The sequence below is a fragment of the Eimeria necatrix genome, genomic scaffold, assembly GCF_000499385.1.
Source record: "Eimeria necatrix Houghton genomic scaffold, Enh_scaff472, whole genome shotgun sequence".
Lineage (NCBI taxonomy): Eukaryota > Apicomplexa > Conoidasida > Eucoccidiorida > Eimeriidae > Eimeria > Eimeria necatrix.
In genome coordinates, this window is record NW_013654813.1 from 6,472 (window position 1) to 21,471 (window position 15,000).

General features: G+C 55.3%; 3 protein-coding genes across 3 annotated transcripts in view; 2 read left to right on the forward strand and 1 right to left on the reverse strand.

Annotated features, from left to right (window-relative positions):
- The window catches only part of ENH_00056680 (hypothetical protein, conserved), a gene marked incomplete at both ends in the record, with an annotated part of 2,293 nt that extends 567 nt beyond the window's left edge, over positions 1-1,726 (forward strand). The window contains one exon of the mRNA XM_013583867.1: positions 20-1,726. Within this exon, the coding sequence (XP_013439321.1) occupies positions 20-1,726 (1,707 nt within the window). The remainder of the gene's footprint in view (positions 1-19) is intronic.
- A 1,997-nt stretch (positions 1,727-3,723) lies between these two features.
- ENH_00056690 (hypothetical protein) lies at positions 3,724-4,758 on the reverse strand (the record flags this gene model as incomplete). The annotated part of the gene is made up of 1 exon (XM_013583868.1): positions 3,724-4,758. The coding sequence occupies one exon, from the start codon at positions 4,756-4,758 to the stop codon at positions 3,724-3,726; it is 1,035 nt and encodes a 344-aa protein (XP_013439322.1).
- Positions 4,759-8,519: 3,761 nt separating this feature from the next.
- ENH_00056700 (kinesin motor domain-containing protein, putative) overlaps positions 8,520-15,000 on the forward strand; it is a gene marked incomplete at both ends in the record, with an annotated part of 9,460 nt that continues 2,979 nt past the window's right edge. Inside the window, 7 exons of the mRNA XM_013583869.1 lie at positions 8,520-8,704; positions 8,976-9,051; positions 9,302-9,942; positions 10,166-10,539; positions 12,052-12,113; positions 12,248-13,996; positions 14,379-15,000. The exon at positions 14,379-15,000 is cut by the window's right edge and continues 1,646 nt beyond it. Of these exons, the coding sequence (XP_013439323.1) occupies positions 8,520-8,704; positions 8,976-9,051; positions 9,302-9,942; positions 10,166-10,539; positions 12,052-12,113; positions 12,248-13,996; positions 14,379-15,000 (3,709 nt within the window). The remainder of the gene's footprint in view (positions 8,705-8,975; positions 9,052-9,301; positions 9,943-10,165; positions 10,540-12,051; positions 12,114-12,247; positions 13,997-14,378) is intronic.

A 15,000-nucleotide genomic window follows, 5' to 3' on the forward strand; every position in this document is an offset into this window, starting at 1 on the left:
GCCCCCCGCGCCCCCGCAGGTGGGGGCCCCCCCCCGGGGGCCCCCCCGGGGGCCCCCCCGGGGGCCCCCCCGGGAAGCCCCAGCCCGGGGGGCCCCCCAGGGGGCCCCCCAGGGGGCCCCCGAGGGGCCCCCGGGCCCCCTGCTGCCGCGGCCTGTTGTGTTTGTACCCTTTCGACACCAAATGGGTTTTGAATTTGCACTTCCTCATGACTGTCCAACAATAATGGAAGAAGAAGAATGGACTTCTTTGGACTGCAGCGAAGCAGAAAGTCCCGGGGGGTGCATGCGCAGCAGCGCGGAGGAGGCGCTGCAGCAGCAGCAGCAGCAGCCAGCAGCAGCAGCAGCAGCAGCAGCAGCGGCGGCAGCAGCAGCGGCGGGGAAGGAAGGCAGCAGCAGCGCCCAACGGGGCAGGCACGCGGGAAAAGAAGCAGCCCAAGACTTCTGCGGGGCTGCAGCGGGGGAAGCACCCCTGGTAACCCCTGCTGCTGCTGCTGCTGCTGCTGCTGCTGCTGCTGCTGCTGCTGCAGCGGGCGGACTCGGGGAGGTGGCGGGGCCCGTCGGTGCTGCGCCGCCCGAGGACCAGCAGCAGCAGCAGGTGACCAGTGGTCCACTTTCGCTGCTGGGGACTTTGGCTCAGAAAGTGGCAGCAGCTTTGGCTGCTTCTGCTGCAGCACTTAGTGCATGCAGCGCAGCAGACTTAATTGACGAAAGCCAGCTGCTGCTGCCCAGCAGCAACTCGCCGCAGCAGCCTGCTGCCCGCCAGCAGCAGCAGCTCGCAACTCTACACGCCCCACAAAAAGATGCCAACTGCAGCAGCAGCAGCAGCAGCAGCAGCAGCGGCAGCAGCAGCAGCAGCAGAGCAGTCGCGTGCTTAGCAGCAGCAGCGCGGGACCGAGAAGACACAAGAAGGAATTTAATTGTCTCCAAAACTGCAGCAGATTGCACCAGAGAAAGCCCCTACGAAAGCCAGCAGAGTGAGGGTCTCGAGGCCACTTTAGCAGCAGCAGCAGCAGCAGCAGCAGCAGCAGCAGCAGCAGCAGCAGCACATGGCGGCGGCTGCCAGCTGCAGTCGCCCTTTGCAAAGATAAACAAATATCTTGAAATGAACACGACAGCAGCTGCCTCTTGGCGCTGCGTCGCTGCAAGCCGGCCAGGGGACGCTGCTGCTGCTGCTGCTGCGCTGCTGCGGGTTTCCGGAGCCTTCACGAGCAGCCAGGGGGCCCCCCGACAGCCCAAGGGGCCCCCGGGGGCCCCCCCTTCAGTCTGGGGGCCCCTCGGTGGGGCCCAAATTGAAATTGATATATTCCAAGGCTGCCAAGCAGCAGCAGTTTTGAACTTTGCTCAGTGCACCACCAGCTACCCTGGGCTGCAGCAGCAGCAGCAGCAGCAGCAGCAGCAGCAGCAGCAGCAGCAGAGCCCGTACTACGGGTCCTCTTCGCTGCTGTCTGCCTGGATGGAAGTGCCGCCCGCGGCCGCAGACTCGCAGCAACCAGCTGCAGCAGCAGCAGAAGAGAAAGGGCTTGGCGTTCAAGTGGTTTTGTTGAAGAAGAAGTTCCTGCTGAACACATCCCGGGAGAAGAAGAGGAGCAAGCAGCAGCAGCAGCAGCAGCAGCAGCTGCTGCTGCTGCTGCTGCTGCTGCTGCTGCTGGCGACGCAGAAGCCGCGAAAAGCAGCTCGATTGGAATGGCCAGTGGGGGGCGAAGCCGCGCTGCTGCTGCGCTTTTAGCAGCAGAGCTGCAGCAAATAAAGCATTAAAATAAATAATAAAAGAATTAATAAATTAAATTTTAAATAAAATATTAAAGTTTTAATTCAATTTTATTTATCTGCTGCTATAACGGCGCCTTGGCAGCAAAATGGCAGCACAAGGGGCCCTTTCTTTTATTCCTTTTTTAGGGCCCTCGGGGCCCCAAAAGTATCCCAGAGGGGCCCCCAGGGGGGGCCCCCAAGGGGGGCCCCCAAAGAGAACCCCCAAAGGGGGCCCCCAAAGAGGGCCCCCAAAGGGGGCCCCCAAAGGGGGCCCCTAAAGGGGGCCCCCAATGGGGGCCCCTGGGGAGTTTTCCCCAAGGAGCCGTAGGAAGTACCCAAGGGGATGCTAAGGATTGGAGCAGAAACAGCAGCAGCAGCTGCTGCAGCTGCTGCTGCTAATGCAGCTGCAGCTGCTGCTGCTGCTGCTGCTGCTGCAGCTGCAGCTGCTGCTGCAGCTGCAGCTGCTGCTGCTGCTGCTGCTGCTGCAGCTGCAGCAGATGCAGGTTCTGGGAGCGACAGCAGCAGCGCGCAGCCTGTAGCTGCTGAGAACTTTTGCTGCTGCTGCTCTCAATTGGTCTTTTAGCTGCCAATTAAAAAGAAATAAAAAAGAAAATAAAAAGACAATAGAAGATTTGTTGCTGCTATGGTCTGACCAATGGACACATTTAAAAGACCGCAGCAGAAGTTGCTGCTGCATGCGCGCGGGCAAATGCAAATGCGCAGCTCAGTAAGCTTTAGAAGCAGCAGCAGCAGCTGCTGCAGCTGCAGCAGCAGCAGCAGCTGCTGCTGCAGCAGCTGCTGCTGGAGAAGCAGTTTGTGCTGCATTTGGGGTTCCCTAGAGACCAATTAATTTTAAGCTGTTTTGGATGCATCTGCGGATCGTCGCAGCAGCAGCAGCCGCTGGAGCAGCAGCAGCAGCAGCAGCTGCTGCTGCTGCTGCTGTTGCTGCTGCTGCTGCTGTTGCTGCTGCTGTTAGTTTCGAGCTACTAGATCGCCCGAAGGCCCCCCAGGCCGGTTGGCTGCCACCTTGGGGCCGCAGCAGCAGCAGGAGCAGCAACAACAGTAGGCACAGCAGCATCTGCGAGAACAGCAGCAGCAGCAGCAGCAGCAGCAGCAGCAGCAGGACGGTGGGGGCGCAGCAGCGCTGCTGTGCTGCTGCGGCTCTCCTCCATCATACCCCCCAAAGGCCGCAGCATCAGGGGGGCCCCCCGGGGCCTCCCCAAAGGCAAGGGTACAGTTGGGGGGCCCCTGTCTGGCCTTGCGGGGATAAGGGGGCCCCCCCAGGCCTGGGGCCTCCGCTGCACTGCAGCACCGAGGTTTGCTGCTGCTGCTGCTGCTGCTGCTGCTGCTGCTGCTGCTGGGGCTGAGTTTGCTGCTAAGTTTGCTGCTGCTGGGTTTGCTATGGCCCCCCAGTACGGCACTTGCTGCCCACTCACTGCATCTTGCTGCGGCCACATTATTGGCTTTTCTGCTGCTGCAGCAACAGATCCCAACGGGCGACGTTCCGCGCTGCTGCTGCTGCTGCTGCTGCTGCTGCTGCTGCTGCTGCTGCCGCTGCTGCTGCTGCTGGGGGAGCCACTGCTGGCGCTGTTGCTGCTGCCGCTGCTTTCTGTGGACCTGTTGCTGTCGTTGCTACTGTTGCTGCTGCTGCTGCTTGCGGGCCTGCTGCTGCTGCTGCTGCTTGCGGGCCTGCTGCTGCTGCCACTGCTGCTGCTGCTGGCGAGCCTGCTGTTGCTGCCACTGCTGCTGCTGCTGCTGCTTGTGGGCCTGCTGCTGCTGCTGCTGCCGCTGCTGCTGCTTGTGGGCCCGCTGCTGCTGCTTGTGGGCCTGCTGCTGCTGCTGCTGCTGCTTGTGGGCCTGCTGCTGCTGCTGCCGCTGCTTGTGGGCCTACTGCTGCTGCTGCTGCTTGTGGGCCTGCTGCTGCTGCCGCTGCTGCTGCTTGTGGGCCTGCTGCTGCTGCTGCTACTTGTGGGCCTAGTGCTGCTGCTGCCGCTGCTGCTGCTTGTTGGCCTGCTGCTGCTGCTGCTGCTGCTGCTTGTGAACCAGCTGCTGCTGCTTGTGGGCCTGCTGCTGCTGCTGCTGCTGCTGCTGCTTGTGGGCCTGCTGCTGATGCTGTTGCTGCTGATTGTTGGCCTGCTGCTGCTGCTGCTGCTTGTGGGCCTGCTGCTGCTGCTTCTCGGCCTGCTGCTGCTGCTGCTGCTGCTTGTCGGCGTGCTGCTGCTGCTGCTGCTGCTGGCGTTGCTGGTGCTGCTGCTGCTGCTGCTGCTGCTGCTGCTCGTGTTGCTGCTGCTGGTTTCGGCAGCGGCTCTGGTGGTTCTGGCAGCGGTGGTGGTGGTGCTGGCCGTGGTGGTGGTAGTGGTGGTGGTGGTTGTAGTGCTGCTGCTGCTGCTGCTGCTGCTGCTGCTGCTGCTGCTGCTGCTGCTGCTGCTGCTGCTGCTGCTGCCTGATTTCAACGGCCAAGACGGAGCCGGCTGCTCTTTCTGTTGCAGTTGCTGCTGCAGTTGGTGCTGCTGTTGCTGGTGCTGCTGCAGCAGTCTGCGTGGCAGCTGGCTCGGTGGTGGCCTTCGGTGTCCATCTTCTTCTTGCTGCTGCAGTTGTTGCTGCTGCAGTTGCTGCTGCTGCTGTTGCTGCTGTTGTGGTGGTCGTGACAGGGCGGGGTGGGGTTGTGTTTATTTCTTCTATAGAGTGATCAGTTTGCTGCTGCTGCTGCTGCTGCTGCAGCTGCTGCTGCAGCTGTTCCATTTGCTGCCGGCCGCTGGTGTCGCTTTCTTCAGGAACATGCCCCGGCCGCAGGCGCCCTCTGCTGCTGCTGTTGCTGCTGCTGCTGCTGTTGTTGCTGCTGCTGCTGCTGCTGCTGCTGCTGTTGGGGATCATTCCGGCACCCTCCTGCATCTCCCAGAATGTAGCAGTGCTAGGCTGGTTTGCTGCTGCTGCTGCTGCTGCTGCTGCTGCTGCTGCCGCAGCAGCGCCCGAGAGGGCGAAAGTGAATAGCGCTAGGAAGGGCCTCATTGCCGCTGAGGTCCCCACAGAGGCCGCTGCCCTAGGGCTTACGGTTTAGGGTTTAGGGTTTAGGGTTTAGGGTTTAGGGTTTAGGGTTTGGGGGCAACGCACTGCCGGGGAATAGCAGCGCCGGGGTGCAGCAACATAAGAAAAGAAAACCCAACTCGCAGCAGCAAGAAGAGAAGCACTAAATAAAGAAAATATATTTTTGAAATTAAATTAAAATATATTTTCTCAGCAGCAGCAAAATGCTTCCTCGAGTGCTGCTGCTGCAGCAAGCAGCAAAGACGCACCTGCAAGAAGCAAAAAAAAGAAAAGACAAGAAAAGGAATTCATAAAAACTCTTTTTCCTGTTTTGCTTCCTCGGGGCCCCGCGAGCATGCAAATCTTCGAAATTAATTCCATTTAGTTTAATTTAATTAAATTAATCAAATTAATTTAATTGATTTAATTAATTTAATCAATTTAATTCAATTTATTTCACTGGTTTGGGCTTGTTGCGTTCATTCCCCCTCTGCAGCTAAGAGGCGCCAGCCGCTCGCTGGCAGGGGAGCTCACCTGGGTGGAATTTCTCAAATTAAAGAATTAAATGAATTAAATGGATTAAATTTGTTGTTTAGTTTTGCAAAATGCTAAAAAGAAGGAGAAATCGGGGAAGTTTGCTGCAGCAAGTGTGCAGGCGAGGCGGCGCTGCAGCTGTGCTGCGCAGCAGTGCGGAGGTGACCCTGGGGGCTTTCTGCGGGCTAATTTGAACAAACAAAAGACAAAAATGAATTAAAATTATTAAATTTAAATTAAATTCACCTTTTAAACATTTACAAAGGCCTGGGGCTGGCTCTTTTTGCTGCTCGCCTGCCGCTGCAGCACCACCCACCCGTGGGGCCCCAACACCCGCTGCAGCAGCAGGTGACCCTGGCCGTGTTCCCTGCTGCAGCAGCTCTTAATTTTGCGTTCTATTTAATTAAATTTATTTTATTTTTATTTTGTTTTTAATTTATTCAAATACTCGAGATTTTCAGCCTGAGCAGCAGCAGCAGCAAAAGAGAGAAGCGCCGCAGCAGCAGCAGCAACCGGGCGGTGACCGCTGCAGACCAGTGGACAACCACGCTGCCTCGCAGCAGCAGCAGCAGCAGCAGCAGCAGCAGCAGCAGACACTGCTGCAGCAGCAGCAGTTATATCTCGCGCCACAAAAGCTGCAGCTGCAGCAACTGGGGCAGCAGCCGCAGCTCCCGCGGCAGCAGCTGCTGCGGGCGCTGCCCAGCGCCTGCTGCCTTGCACATTGAAGCGCAGCACAAGCAGCAGCAGCAGCAGCAGCAGCAGCAGTGGATTACCTCCTGCTGCTGCTGCTGCAGCAGCAGCAAATTGTCCTGCCGTGGGCAGCTACCAAACAAAAATCCTAAAACGCCAAGCTAGTTTTTAATGCTACTTGTAGCAGCAAAACTGTAGCCATACACACTAGACTGCATGCACAGCAGCAGCAGCAGCAGCAGCAGCAGCAGCAGCAGCAGCAGCAGCGGCAGCAGCAGCAGCAAGTGCAGAAGAACGTACCACTTTACGTGTCATCAACGAAGACGGTTTTGTACAAACGTGCAAATCTATTGTCTGCGCAGTCAAACCCTAAACCCTAAACCCTATACCCTAAACCCTAAACCCTAAACCCTAATTCTAAGTGACAACCGCTACAGTCTGCGTGAGAAACTCCAAACCCTAGCTGCTGAACCCTAAACCCTAACCCATAAACTTTAAGCTCTGAACTCTAAACCCTGAGCCCTAAACCCTAAACCCTAAACCCTAAACCGTAGCGCCGAAACCCTAGGCCCTAGCGGCAAAACCGTAAACCCTAGCGCCGAACGCCTAACGCAAAACCCTAAACCCTAAACCCTAAACCCTAAAGCCCGTTTTAAATTCCACATTTCCCCCTTTTTGTTCGAAAAGGCTCATTTGAACTTGCTGCTGGAGCTTGCTGCTGCTGCCGGGCAGCGGTGAGGCAGCAGCAAAAGCAGCAGCAGCAAAAGTAGCAGCAGCAAAAGTTACAGCAGCAAAAGTTGCAGCAGCAAAAGTGGCAGCAGCAATAGTGACAGCAGCAGAAGCAGCAGCAGCAAAGTGGCAGCAGCAAAACGACTGCAGCAAAAGCAGCTGCAGCAGGAAACAAATGCTGCAGAAACCCACTTTAGAAACTTTTTTGTTTTTTAATTTTCAGAATTTTCTTTTTTGTCAAATCTGCAATTTGCTGCGCCTTTTGGAACCGGGTGTACGTACACCTCATTCAGGTGTCTGTGGTCAAGTGCATGCACCGCCAATTACTTATTTATTTATTATTTATTTATTATTTATTTATTATTTATTTATTATTTATTATTATTTGTTTATTATTTATTATTATTTGTTTATTATTTATTATTATTTGTTTATTACTTATTATTTATTTATTTACTTCCAGAAGCCGCACTGGCGCGGTGGCTTGGAAGTGAGGTGTCTGTACACCGCGTAGGGGAAAAAAGATGAAAATAAAAATAAATAAATAAATGGTAAAATAATTATAATTATAATTAAATAATAAAATAATTATAAGTAGGTAAATAAATAATAGAATAGTTGTAAATAGATAAATGAATAAATATTAAAGTAATTATAAATAAATAAACAAGCAAATAAATAAATAAATAAATAATGAATGAAAGCTTTTGCATGCACTTGTGCATTTAAATGCGAGAGATCTCCTTTGAAAGGAAAACAAAAGCCAAAAGGATTTTCTTGAAATGAAATTAATTAAATGAAATTAAATAAATACTTTTAGGAATTTATTTTTCAAAAAGAATTAATTCAACTGTTTCATTTTAACTATTCACTCAACTTGGGTACGGGCGGCTGCTCCTGGCGAGGCTTTCTCGCTGCAATGAAACTTCAAACCCTAAACCCTAAACCCTAAACCCTAAACCCTAAACCCTAGGCTGCAAATCCTAAACCCTAAACCCTCAGGCATTAAAACTGAAGTAGGAAATCATGAAACTCTTTTACATTTCAATGTTGAATTCGATTTTGGGATCTACAGACAGCGCACACCTGAACCCCAGACCCTAAACCCTAAACCCTAAACCCTAAACCCTTGACCACAGGCCTTAGCGGGAGGTCTGCTGCAGCTCCCACCCTGCAGCGCGGCTCATGGCAGCACTAAACGAATGAAAACAAAATTAAAAGATCAAATTAAATTAAATTAAATTAAATTAAATTAAATTAAATGTTTATTTTTGTTGTTTTGAATCCGCGGCTCGCCGCTGCGCTCGGGTGTCTGTACACTCAAGGCCCCAGGCGGTCGGCTGCGCGTCTGCGCGGCTCCGGGGGGCTCGTTCGAAAGCTGGGGCCGTTCTTTTTGAATAAAAACGAAATTAATGAATTAAATTATTTGTTTTAATTTAATTAAAGCCTTAATAGCTTGAAAAGGGCGGCTGGAGCTGCTCCCCGGGCCGCCGCTTTCCAGTGGACTCCGCCGCTGCCCGGCTGCTGCCGCCGCGGGGTCCAGCCTCTCCCGCGTTGAAATTGGCGGAAATTGATTTAATTTATTTATTATTTTCATTTTATTTAATTAATTAAACCTCAATTTAACACTAGAAAGGCAGCAGCTGCAGCAAACCGCAGCCAGCGCCGCTTGCCTTCCCGCTGCTCACCAGCTGCTGCGCAGGAGGGGCCCCCCTGCCTTTGCTGCACAGACAGATGCATGCACAGCAGCAGCAGCAACAGCAGCAGCTGCAGCAGCAGCAGCAGCAGCCAGGATGTCCCCTTTTCCCGAGGAAGCAGCAGCAACTGTTTGCGTCAGGCTTAGGCCTCTTAACTGGCAGCAGATAAACAAACTTGCCCTTCCTGCATCCCCTGCTGCTGCTGCTGCTGCTGCTGGGCCCCTTGGCGTCTCTATCCCTTCGGAAGCAGCAGCAGCAGTTGCTGCTGCCCTCAACAAGAAGTAAGCAGCAGCAGCAGCAGCAGCAGCAGCAGCAGCAGCAGCAGCAGCAGCAGCAGCAGCAGCAGCATATGTTGCCCTTCACCGTTTGCCACTCTTTGTGCCTCCTTTTTGTTTTTGCTGCACTGCTATAAGTGCATAATCAATTAGCTGTTAAGCTGCTGCTGCGGCGCGCTTGCTGCTGCACTTGCTGCTGCTGCCGCTGCACCTGATGCTGCTGCTGCTGCTGCTGCTGCTGCTGCTGCTGCTGCTGCTGCTGCTGCTGCAGCTGCAGGGTCTTCTCTGAGGACGTGTGCAATACGGAAATATATGTGGAGACAGTTCAGCCGCTTGTGCTGCAGGCGACTGAGGTAAGGGAACTTTGCTGTTGCTGCTGCTGCTGCTGCTTTTGCTGCTACAGCCTGCTACCTCTGCTGCTGCTGCTGCTGCTGCTGCTGCTGCTGCTGCTGCTTCATTAGCTGGCGCTGCTGCTGCTTCGGCGTTTCCCGCGGGCCTCTTTCCCGGCCCCTTCGTCTGTGCGCTGCCGCCACCACCCCCGCCGCCGCTGCTGCTGCTGCTGCTGCTGCTGCTGCTGCTGCTGCTGCTGCTGCTGCTGCGCAGGGCGTCAGCAGCCTGGTGCTTGCTGCGGGGGGCCGCAGCAGCGGGAAAACCCACAGCCTCTTCGGCTCTTTGGAGGCCCCCGGTTTAGTGCCAGCAGCACTTTGGGATTTATTTTCTCACATTTCTTCTTACGCAAATCCCCACTCCAAAACAGCCAAAACAAAGATCCTCAGCAGCAGCAGCAGCAGCAGCAGCAGCAGCAGCAGCAGCAGCAGCAGCAGCAGGGGCCCCCAGCCTCCGGGCCTCCTTGCGAGCTACCCGGAGAGGGCCCCCGCGCCCCAGGGGCCCTCCAGCAGGGGCCCCCAGAGGGGCCCCCAGGGGGGCCCCCAGGCTGCAGAGGCCCTTAAAGGGTACAGCGAAAACTCAACAAATGAATTTAATGTTAGTTTTTCTTTTTTGGAAATTCGAGAAAATGAAATTGGAGATTTGCTGCGGGCTATTGAGGGGTACAGCCCGGGGCAGCGAATTCCCACGCTGGCGCTGAAGCACTGCAGCAGCAGCAGCAGCAGGAGCAGCAGCAGCAGCAGCAGCAGCGGAAGCAGCAGCGGAAGCAGCAGCGGCTGCAGCGGGTTTGGGGCACTCGAGGGGCTCATGGAGGTAGACGTCACTAATGTCGAAGAGGCCATCAAAGCTGTCGTCAAGTGAGCCTAGGGTTTAGGGTTTAGGGTTTAGGGTTTAGGGTTTAGGGTTTAGGGTTCTGTGGGCAGTCGGCTTCGGCTCTAGGGCTGAGGGTTTAGGGTTTGCGTCTCTCGGGCTCCTCCCAGCTCCCCTTTGCCCCTTTTGCTGCCTAGGGTTTAGGGTTTAGGGTTTAGGGTTTAGGGTTTAGGGTTTAGGGTTTAGGGTTTGTCTGCTGCGCTGCTGCAGAGCAGCAGCATTTAAAAAGGCCCGGGACATTCTGCTGCAGCGCGGGGGGGCCCACAGCCTCTTTCGTTTGGTGGTGGAAAGGGCGGAGACGCAAAAAGAAAAAAACAAAAAAGAAATTAAAAATAAAAAAATAAATCCAAAAGAAATAAATGACAAAAAAACAATTCACGAAGATCCAATTCAAGCAGCAGAAGCAGCAGCGCAGGAGGCAGCAAGCGGCGCAGACGCAGCAGCAGCAGCAGCAGCAGCAGCAGCAGCAGCAGCAGCAGCAGCTGCTGCTGCTGCTGCTGCTGCTGCTGCTGTGGTTTATAGAGCTGAAATTATTTTCGTCGAAGTCGCAGGTGTAGATACACTCGGAACAGCACCCAATGCAGGTGATGTTATTTCTTTCAGTTATTTTATTTTATTTTATTTTATTTTATTTTATTTTATTTTATTTTATTATTATATTATATTTTATTATTATATTATATTATTATATTATATTATGTTATTATATTATTTTATTCGTTTTATTATCTTATTTTATTTTATTTTATTTTATTTTATTTTATTTTATTTTATTTTATCTTATTTTATTGTATTTTATTTTGTTTTAGTTGGTTTTATTTTGTTTTATTTATTTGTAATTTGTTTTGTTTCTTCTTTTGTTTCTGTTGGCCTTTATCTCTTTTACTTTTTATCTTCTTTTTCTTTTTTTATTTATTTCTTTTTTTTCTTTTAGTCTTCTGCTGTAGCCTCAAGCAATTACAATTATTTTATTATTCATTAATTATTATTATTAGTAATTAATTATTAATTTAATATATATTTATTGTTTATTTATTATTATTTATTATTTATTTATTATTTATTTATTATTTATTTGTTATTTATCTTTTTGCGCCAAAGCAGCAAAACTTGTTTTGCTGCTGATTCTTGTCTCTCCCTTCTCGGGTGTATCTACACCAGGGTTTTGTTATTTGTGGGGTTTATTATTTGTGGGGTTTATTATTTGTGGGGTGTACGTACACTGGGGTGCATATGCTGTGGGGTTATCTGCTGTGGGGTGTACGTACAGCGGGGTGTACGTACACTGGGGTGTATGTACAGTGGGGTTTGTGGGGTGTATGTACAGTGGGCTGCATGCACTGTGGGGTGTGGGGTGTATCTCCAGTGGGGTGTATGTACAGTGGGCTGCATGCACTGTGGGGTGTGGGGTGTACGTACACTGGAGTGTATGTACAGTGGGGTTTGTGGGGTGTATGTACAGTGGGGTGTATCTGAAGTGGGGTGTATGTACAGTGGGCTGCATGCACTGTGGGGTGTGGGGTGTATGTACAGTGGGGTGTATCTGCAGTGGGCTGCATGCACTGTGGGGTGTGGGGTGTATGTACAGTGGGCTGCATGCATTGTGGGGTGTGGGGTGTATGTACAGTGGGGTGTATGTACAGTGGGGTGTATCTTTTTGATTGCGGGATTTCTTTCATTTTTTGGCAAAAAGATTTTTTTTTCTGCAACTTTTCTCTTTTTTCTTTTTCTTTTTGGATTTCTTCAGGACCTCGGGGGGATTTAAATGCCTTTTTTATTTTGGAATCTCTTTTAAGATTGTCAGTTTCTTCTTCGGCCTTAAATGATTTAAACTTGGCAAAAACTGCAGCAGCGCAGCTGCTGGGGGGGGGCCCCCCCGCTGCTGCTGCTGCGCCTGGCCAATGCTGCTGCTGCTATCAAGAGACAAATCAAGCAGCAAACCATCGACCCTAGAAGGCAAGTCCACTTTCTCGCGAGCTTGCAGGGTTTAGGGTTTAGGGTTTAGGGTTTAGGGTTTAGGGTTTAGGGTTTGGGGTTAAGGGTTTGGGGTTTAGGGTTTGGGGTTTAGGGTTTGGGGTTTAGGGTTTGGGGTTTAGGGTTTGGGCCCACGGTGTGGGAGTGGATGGTTGAGTCTCTGCTTTCCTCCGGGACTCTTAGGGTTTAGGGTTTAGGGTTTAGAGTGTAGGGTTTAGGGTTTAAGGGCTGTTGCCGGGAACCAGGGGCTCTTCGTGTCTAGGGTTTAGGGTTTAGGGTTTAGGGTTTAGGGTTTAGGGTTTGTGTTTTTTGCATCAGATTCTGCTGGAGGGGCAGCAGGACTGGAGTTTGCTGGAGGCCTCTCGCGTGTCGCGTTTGCTGCTGCTGCTGCTGCAGCAGCAGCGCCGGGGCAGCTGGCTGCTGCAGCAGCTTGCTGCTGAGCCTGCTGCTGCTGCTGAGGGCCCCGCGTCTCCCGCCGGGGGCCCCCCTGCTGCTGCTGCTGCTGCTGCTGCTGCTGCTGCTGCTGCTGCTGAGCAAGAAGACCCTTTTTGCTGCTCTGAAGAAACATTTAAAACTCAATTAAAAACAAAAGACAAAAAGACAAACTTCATGAGCATAGTTGAGGTGCCTATACACCTCAAATCCGCGCCCCACAACCACTGGCGCAGCAGCAACCACTGGCAGCAGCAGCAGCAGCAGCAGCAGCAGCAGCAGCAGCAGGAGTCTGAGGATCCTCTTAATCTAACGGGGCGGCTGTTCAGCTGCAGCGTGGACTACGAGGGGGCCCCCCGGGGCCCCACAGCAGCAGCAGCAGCAGCAGCAGCAGCAGCAGCAGCAGCGGGGGGCCCCCCGTACGCTTCGAAGGGTACTGCTGCAGTCCGGCAGCTGTTCAGCAGCAGAGACTCGCGCTGCAGCAGCAGCAGCAGCCGCAGCAACAGCAGCAGCAGCCGCAACAGCAGCAGCAGCCGCAACAGCAGCAGCAGCCGCAGCAGCGGCGGCAGCAGCAGCAGCAACTCTTCAGACTCCCAGGCCTACAGCAGGCAACGGGGCCCCCAGGGGGCCCCCTATGGCCGCAGAAAGAGGGACTTGGGGCCCCTGGGGCCCCCAGGGTCCAATGGGGGGCCCCCAAGTCCCTACGGGGGCCCCCAGGAGTCCTATAGGGGCCCCCCAGGGTCTAATGGGGGCCCCCCAGGGTCTAATGGGGGCCCCCCAGGGTCTAACGGGGCCCCCCCAGGGTCTAATGGGGGCCCCCCAGGGTCTAATGGGGGCCCCCTAGGGTCTAATGGGGGCCCCCCAGGGTCTAATGGGGGCCCCTCGGGGACTAGGGGGCCCCCATTGGGGGCCCCCTCTGGAGCTGAGGGGCCCCTTAGGGGAGGTGAGGAGACACCTGAAGGGTACAGTTCGCGGGGTGTACGTACACCTGAAGAGTCCCCGGAAACTCCAGCCTCCGAGGGGGAGGGGGGCCCCCCAGCTGGGGGCCCCCTGAAGGGGCCCCCCTGGGGGCCCCCAGGGGGGCCCCCAGGGGGGCCCCCCCGGCTGAGGGCCCCGCGGGGGGGGGCCCCCGGGGGGCCCCACTGCCGCCTGCGAAGGGGCCTGGGGGCCCCCAAAAGCCCTTCTCCGGGAACTCCAATTTCTGAAGAAACAGAAGAGACTTTTGGAGACACTGAGGAGACAGTGCAGCAGCTCACTTTTACCCTCGACTGGAGGGTCCAGGCGGCCCCTTCGGGGGCCCCCGGGGGGCCCCCGGGGGGCCCCCGGGGGCCCCCGGGGGCCCCCGGGGGCCCCCAGGGGGCCCCACAGCTTCTGCAACTCAGCCAGGGGGCCCTCGAAAAGGAGACCCAAGGAGACACTGCAGCAGAAGCTCCAGTGACCCCTCACTTCAGCAGCGATGAAGAAACAAGGGAGAGTGGGGGGGCCCCCGCGGGGCTGCAGCAGCAGCAGCAGCAGCAGCACAGCAGCAGCAGCAGCAGCAGCAGCAGCAGCAAGAGCAGCAGCAAGGGAGACAGCCAGGGCAAAGCAGCAGAACACGACAGCAAGGACCTCGTCAGACAAGCAACAAAGCTAAGAGTCAGTCCCTGCCCTTCTGCCTCCTTAGGGGCCCCTGGGGGCCCCCTGGGGGCCCCCTGGGGGCCCCCTGGGGGCCCCCTGGGGGCCCCCTAGGGGCCCCCTGAGGACCTCCTGAGGGTAGTGGGGTCCCCTAGGGGCCCCCTGGGGGCCCCATAAGGGGCCCTAGAGGGCCTCGGGGGGCCCCCGGGGGGCCCCCAGAGGGTTTTGTTGGGTCTTTGCTTGCAGCTGTTTGTTTGGTGACTTGGTTGATGAAAGGGACATGCTTCGAAGAATGCTTTTTAATAAATTCATTTGCTGCTGCTGCTGCTGCTGCTGCTGCTGCTGCTGCTGCTGCTGCTGCTGCTGCTGCTGCTGCTGCTGTTTCTGCTGCTGCTGCGTGCAGAGCGAGGTAATGAGCCTTATCCAGGAAAGCAGCAGCAGCAAACTCTGGGGGGCCCCCCGTTTTGCTTCTCGGGAAGGGGGCCCCCAGCAGGGGCCCCTTCTGCTGACAGAAAAGAGCAGCAAAAGGGCCCCCTTGGGGGGCCCCCCTCAAGCCCCTTCCTACCCCACTGGCCCCTTTGGGGGGCCCCCCAGTGAGGGGCCCCCTGAAAGGCCCTCTCAGGGGCCCCCTCACTGCCATCACTGGTGCCCCCAGCAGCAGCAGCAGCAGCAGCAGCAGCAGCAGCAGCAGCAGCAGCAGCAGCAGTGTGGGGGCCCCTGCGGGCAAAGCTGCGGGGGCCCCTGGCTGTGTGGCTGCGTGCATGCGCATGTCCCTTTGTCTCCTCCTCACTGCTGCTCCCCTTGCTGGGGGCCCCCCAGCCAGCTGGGGGCCCCCAAGGGGGCCCGCTCGGGGGCCCCCTCGGGGGCCCCCTCGGAGGCCCCCAAGGGGGGCCCCACGGGGGCCCCCGCTGCAGCAGAGGGGGGCCCCCCTCAGGGGCAGGGGCTGCAGGTCCTTATGCTGCCTTCGAGCCCCCCAGGGGCCCCCTGGGGGCCCCCCGTCGTTGCTGCAGCAGCAAGTGGGGGCC